Source organism: Pseudonaja textilis, chromosome Z, assembly GCF_049901715.1.
Source record: "Pseudonaja textilis isolate UNSWEBS1 chromosome Z, rPseTex1.2, whole genome shotgun sequence".
Taxonomy (NCBI): domain Eukaryota; kingdom Metazoa; phylum Chordata; class Lepidosauria; order Squamata; family Elapidae; genus Pseudonaja; species Pseudonaja textilis.
In genome coordinates this window covers 98,612,893-98,619,808 of record NC_142008.1, presented here as the reverse complement: position 1 = coordinate 98,619,808, position 6,916 = coordinate 98,612,893, and the positions used below count along the sequence as shown (strand labels likewise).

At 41.5% G+C, this 6,916-nt stretch overlaps 1 protein-coding gene across 3 annotated transcripts in view; it reads right to left on the bottom strand.

The window, feature by feature from the left end:
* The window catches only part of IGF2BP1 (insulin like growth factor 2 mRNA binding protein 1), a 96,251-nt gene that overhangs the window by 14,201 nt on the left and 75,134 nt on the right, over positions 1-6,916 (bottom strand). For 2 of the 3 annotated variants that reach the window (XM_026710936.2, XM_087917387.1), the window contains exons 12-14: positions 5,284-5,358; positions 4,154-4,285; positions 2,765-2,878 (exon numbers count right to left, since the gene is read on the bottom strand). In XM_026710936.2, the coding sequence (XP_026566721.1) occupies positions 2,765-2,878; positions 4,154-4,285; positions 5,284-5,358 (321 nt within the window). The remainder of the gene's footprint in view (positions 1-2,764; positions 2,879-4,153; positions 4,286-5,283; positions 5,359-6,916) is intronic. The other variant, XM_087917386.1, reaches the window with a different exon arrangement.

The window sequence follows — 6,916 nt, the reverse complement described above, 5'->3', positions numbered from 1 at the left end:
CTGATAAAAAAGAGCAAAGGGAGAGAGAAGGGGAAAGGAAACACGGATAAGACAAATCACTCCTTCTTAACTTTAGAAATTATGGTAATTACGTCTCAACAATTCTAGAGGAGGTGGGTGGCTTATTGAATCAAATTAAGATTTTAAAAACCCATGATTTGACACTGTTATCAATTAATTAAGAATTCGGGTAGTTATAAGTTTCTCTTGGTTTCTTATCATAATTATAAGCAGTTATAAATCTAATGTTCCCTAATCAGTGTTTTTCAAACTTTGCAACTTTACTGCTGATTTGAAACCCTTAAAACTGCTGTAAGATAAGGAGCTACTATTTCTTTGTATCTTTTTTCTTTTCTAGATTTCTTTTCTTTTTTTCCTTTCTTGCATTTTAGTTTTCTTTTATTTTTTCCATTTTTCTTTTGTTTACTTTACTTTGTGTTCTTTTTATCTTTCTTTTTAAAAATTGTAAGTGTGTGTATGTGTGTGTATGCCTGTGTGTGAGGGAGGGAGAGAGAGAGAGAATATTTGCCACTACTAAATTTTTGTATGGAATAAACTGTTATTGGATTTCTCTTCTTTAACCTAAACTGAAGAATATGCATAAGTTTATGCATAAACTTGAAGAGGCTGAGATGGGGATGCAGGGAGCATGCCATTAGAAAACTATAGATAAAAATAGTGCTTCCGCCTTGCTACTCCATGTCTCTATTTTGGATTACTATGTAGGCTTTCTCTGTTACCTTGGGATACAGTTGGTCAATGCCAAATCAGGTTGGAAGAAGGGAGACAAACCTCATTTACATCCGTGAGATCTGGTGGCAGCACTGGGAGATCCATCTCAGCTCTGCCCAACCAAGTATTTGGCACAGCAGCAGTTCAGAAAGACAAAATGGAGGAGGAACTCATCTATCAGAATTTTGTCTCATCCAGGAATCTTAAAACTGATTTTGGCTGATTTCAGATCACAGACAAAAAACAAGGATTTCACTGATGAGCCACCTGCTCTGCTGTTCAACTTTCTCCTTCCCTCAGCTAGGACATTTTTTTAAGGTCACCATAGCGAACCTCAGGAAACATCAATATCCCTGCAGTGACTATTCACTCAAGTGCATCTCAGCTACTGGATAATCTCAGAACATGACAGGTCCAAAACATAGTACAGAATTTAATCTCTTACCAGGTTGGGGGACAAGCCAGGGGTGGAAGTGAGCCAGTCATCAATAAAGAATCTACCTTTCTTCTGGATGGGCCATAAGATAGATGGATTCTCTTAAGAAAATCCACCTATTTTATGAGATTTAATAATCTAAGATTATGAGATTTAATCAGTTTTGGCCAAGTCCCTTCAAGTCCCCCTGGAAAGGCAAGAAAATTATTCAGTTGGTCTGCCCTCAGAAACAATGGAGCCAGAAATATTCTCAAATGTTTTGTTAAGATTTTTCAGAAGCAATGGCATATAATCATGTTCAAGTGGAACAATGACATAAGAAGGGACACTGAACCATCTCTGCTTACACAAAGAGTGGAAGATCCTTGGTTTATCGCTTAACTTTGAGCAATGAATTGAATGCAGTTCAGTTAATTATGAAGTTAAAACATAGAAGATCCTCAACAGTTACTGCATCCTTTTTTTCACTGTCTAAAAGGGCTTTCTATGATGGTGGAGGGAGTATTTCGGGGCAGTCCTCAGAAATTCAGTAATTTATTGAATTGCAAACTTATTGCATTCAATAACTTATTGCATTGCAATAAGTTACAGTTTGCAGTGGACTGTTGAAAGTAAAATTGCTTGCTTAGCATTAGACATCACAATTACTACAAGATCTGCTGAACTGCAATTGGGCTACTTGTTTGTAAGATCAGATGGCACTAGTGGCAAGGAGGTTCTAATTCCTACCGATGTGCCAACCGCAGCTCTACTTGAGTTAAGGTAGCCTAGTTGCAGTGTTCTATGTCTTACTAGTCTCATAACTGCATTATTATATTGCATTCTATATGAAATTACTTTTAAAAATGGCCCACAACTTGCAAATAATTATGTTAACCAGGATAATTAAATGGGACCTTATAATACAAATCCTGAAATGTTTCACAGGTTGCCTGGAAGCCCTCAATATAAAGCCGTCAATATAAAGTATATTTATTTGTAAAACTCTAAATGGTCTAGGGCCTAAAAATGTGAAATTCTATCCACCCTAATTCCACACAATTTAAGCACTGAAATTATTAAATAGTTCCTACTAGGATCACTTGATGACAAAATGGCTAGAATTAGTTTTTTCATTTTGGTATTTATGGTTTTTAAGAATTGTTGGTTTATTTATAAAGTTGGTTTAACTTTATTTAATATACATTTTATTGTTCTTTTCTAAACCATCCTGGGCTTATCCAAATTAATATTAAACCACAGCTTAGTGAAAAAGGCAGCTGGGGGCTATACTTTTTAAAATCATTTGGGGCGGGGGGCAGCCAAGTGAGCATAGTGGTGCTGCAATAGCATCATCAAAGACATGGGGTGAGATTTTTTATATTAACTGTCCAGTAAAATTGATACAATAAACCTATCTGAGGCTTAAGAGATCTAGTCACTATTTATTTTTTAAATGCAACATGATGTTGAAGGAGGAAGGGACACTGATCTCCTGCCAAAAAGGAGGCTGAGAAAATGAACGCCACCACAAGCTGCCTGCTGATCCTTGTCTAGCATCAATTCTGAACCAAGCCCATATTAGCATAGTACATAGTGATCTGTATTAGCTGCTACCTGGCTAGCATAGAAATGTCCGATGATTTTGACAATGACTTGCTCATTCTCATCAGGGGTTTGATCCCGGGGAACAACTACCTCAGCTGCTGTCAGGTTCTGAAGTTCATTGACCTACAGATAGAGACACAAAATAAAATAATTAGATGGCATTTCAAGTGTTAATTACTCTATACTGAAAAAGAACAAACAGCTTTGCAAATACCCTATTTTGTGGTCATGTCCCATTCTATTAGAACACACAATTCCAGTTTGCTCATAATCAGATATGCAGAAAGTTAAAAAGAACTATTCAGCATTTTGAAATTGTGCCATTATTTTCAGTGTTCTTACTTATATACATTAAAACTTGGGCCCATACTTTGTTTTGTTTTTAAAGAAGTAAAGTTCAATAAATAAGGCACAGTTGGCCAAGCTAGAGCAATACTTCAAGTTAAAACCAACAAATGTTGCAATAGCTTAAACAATGAAGTCAGTCTTAAAAGTTTATTTTGTAAATCTAGAAGACTAATTTTATATGGGACTATATATTTGAAAACTAATTTAGATATAATCAGGATTTATAATAATCATAAAGATTTCATATTATGGAATGTCTTTCCCATGATCACAGAGCAACACCACAAACAATATTTTGCTTGCTAAAAAGTATAAACAGTAAGCAACCTAGAACCATAATAGAGTTCAGAATTTCTATCATAAATCCCGATGGTCATACATTGAGACACCCATGTGACCAGACCCAACTTTACAACTTTTGCAGTGGTGATTAAGCAAATGCTGTGATTATAAAGTGACTGTGGTGGTGGTTAAACATATCAATGTATACCTATGACTATTTCTTGCAAGAAACCAGCCCAAAAAGCTGGAGACCAGTGAAAGTTATAAATTGTGGCCTCCTGACTATGGAACGCTACAACTGGCCATAAAGATGAACTGCTTGCCAAGTGTCTGAAATGTGTTATGTGACACAGGGGGGAGAGTGAGAACAACCAGTGAAACCCTGAAACTGGGTCGTAAGTAGCTTTGGGAAAGTCCCATCATAACTTCAAATGGTGGAGGGTAGATCTCCCTCCAACCTGATTTTAGATCTTGGTTTCTGACTGCTTTCACATTGTTCTGCATCAGAAGCAAATTTAAACAATGCAGGAAACTACAATATAGCCTGATGTTAATGTTTAAATCTCCTCAGAACCTTCTGTAGGTGGCAATTTAAAGCATGCCTTAAATTTTAACTGTGCTTCAGTTATCAGGCATTTGGGAATCAGATCTGCATCCTACTGACTGTCATTATTTAATATCCCATCTTGGGCCACACATGAAGCAACCAATTCTCAGGGCTTTTTTTTCTTTCCAAGATGACTTTCCACAGCCCAACCCTGCACTCACTGTTTTGCCTCCTTTGCCAATGACTCTTCCTGCTGCTGAGGCAGGAACTCGGATGTGCGTCTCAAGTTTCACTTCTTCTTTGGGCCCAAAAAAGTTCTCCTCTTTCAGCTTTCCATAAATTCGTCCTTGAGCCTGAAACAAATCAAACCACCAAAGAGTGATTAAATAGGTGGTTCATTTCCTCTGAAATTACAACCTATTTTAATTTTATCTAATACCGGAAGAGCGGTATTAACTATACCTTGACATAAATACAGACCAAAATAGCTCATCCTTCTTATTGTTTGTTCTCTAAACCTAGATTGTAAGCTAATATCTATGGGTGCCTTCAAGTCATTGCTGACTCTTAGTAACTAATCCTGCAGTTTTCTTGGCAAGATTTTTGGAAGTGATATGCCTTTGCTTCCTTCTTCCTAGGGATGAGGGAGACTGGTTCAAAGTCACCCAGCTGACATCATGTAGTCCCATACTGCAAGACTACAGTTCACATTATAGACTGATACATTAACCATTAAACCAGACTTCCTCTCTAGGAATGGTAATAGTGATACTTAAATAATAAACATAATTAAATGGGGTAGCAGAACACAAAGTTAACAGCTGTGCAAAAGCTCAATATACTTAAAATTAGTATTTTCTGATTTCTGTCATGTTAAACATTAACATCTGGCAATAATTTGTAAAAGGATTCTGAGGACAGCATAGAGTCCCGGAGTAGCAGGCTATCAGTCTGTTTTCTGTACAGGTACTCCTTGTTTAGTGACCACCACTGGGACTGACAACTTCATTGTTCAGCAAAGCAACTACTAAGTGAAACCAAAATTGCAAAGCAACTACTAAGTGAAACTGAAGACTTTGTTTGCTTTAACGAACTGCAAAGGTTATAAACGCAAAGAATGGTCACAAAGTTAACTCTTTCATCACAGTCATAACTGCAAACGGTTACTAAATGAGGCAGTTGCTAAACAAGGACCACCTGCAGAACTTTGGGTATGGATTTTTTTTTGTTAGGATTTCTTTTTATGATGCTTTCATTCTAGCATCCGTGCTAAAAATTACATTTTAGAAAGAAAGAAACACATTTCTATAATTGCAACATCCTTTATATATAATTCACAAAAGAAAGAAACCTTGAATTGGGCTTCTGGTGGTCCAGTGATTATCACCATACGCACTTTGGAATCTGGAGTTTCGGGAGGAGCAATCTAAAGAAGACAAAAAGAGGCAATGAAATGAAATATTAATCTGTCTAACAACTATGTCCAAGCTGAGCAGAGAAAATTGATCTAGTCATGAAAATAAGAATTACGATTTATTTATTTTTTAAAATGGTGATGGTGATATCCTTCCAAAAGTGTTTCCCTGATTTTCTTACGAAAAGGTTGAAGTATTTTAAAAATGCATTATTAATTTCACCAATGAAGTTAGAGACACACTATTACCGTGTTTCTCCAACAATATGGCCTCCCCCAATAGGAAGTCGCAGCATGTTTTATAGGCATAAAATCAAATTAAGCCCCTCCCCCCAAATTAAGGCCTATATTAAACATGCGAAATGGGGGGGAATGGCGGGGGAGGCTTGCCATTAGGAATTACTTTTGTTGCATACCTGGATATGGTGCTGCCTGCATTGACTTCGGCGTTGGTGGGGCACTTCGTATCGGGAGACCTTCTGCCACCATTGCTTTCCCTTCTCCCCGTGCTGCCGCGGTGTTTAGAGCAATGCCACGGCGTTTGGTGCAGCCATGCGCGGCCAGCCAGGGCTCCTCCCTGCAACCGGAGCCTGGCAGAGATACTCGGTTTCTGGCGCTCCTGTCGCCGCCTTCCCTTTGCCTTCAAAGGCAAAGCCAATTCTTTTAAAAACGACGCCCCAACTACCGGTACGACAAAGCCTCCCCTGCAGCCCAACCCCATGTGGGAAGGAGAATCTCCCGGGGCCGCAGCGCAGGATCGGCCCACCCCAGGAGAAGCACTCAGCTGCCATTCCTTCCTGTCACCGGGCAGAGCGTGAAGAGCTTCACCTGTGATGCCCAGCGCAGCTGACAGGCGGGCCCTCCTGCCCGGCAGTGGAGCTCTGGCCAAGGCAGTGAGCGCCTCCCCGCTGGGCCCTCCACTCATCCTGCCAGGGTCGCGGCAGAGCCGTGCAGGCTGGGCAGAGCCGGGAAAGCAAGCTGCAGATGCGAGCCCGCCTGCCAAGCGAAAGAGCTGGGCCGACCCAAGCCTGGCTGCCTTCCCAAGTCCCTCCAGCCCGAACGCATTTGGAGATGTGTGGGGATGGGGATGGGCTGGGTGAGGGGTGGAAAGAACGGGCGGCTTCAGGCTCTCTCCGCTGGACCCGCCAGCCAGGGAAGCAGCGCTGCCATCGTCTCGCCTCCCTGTCTGCGGATGGGTGGGCAGTATCACTGCCTCGGGCAGCCTCTCCCAGTGGCCCCTTCAGGTTCGGGCTGGAGGGACTTGGGAAGGAAGCCAAGCTCGGGTCGGTCCGGCTCTTTCGCTTGGCAGGCAGGCGCGCACCCGCTGCTCACTTTCTTGGCTTTGCCCAGCCTGCACAGCTCTGGCGCGGCCCTGACAGGATGAGCTGAGGGCCTGGCAGGGAGGTGCTCGCTGCCTTGGTGAGAGCTCCACCGCCAGGCAGGAGGGCCTGCCTGTCAGCTCTGCTGGGCACGCCAGGCGAAGCTCTTCGTGCTCTGCCCAGCACCAGGCAGGGATGGCGGCTGGGTGCTTTTCCTGGGGTGGGCCGATCCTGCGCTGCGACCCCGGGAG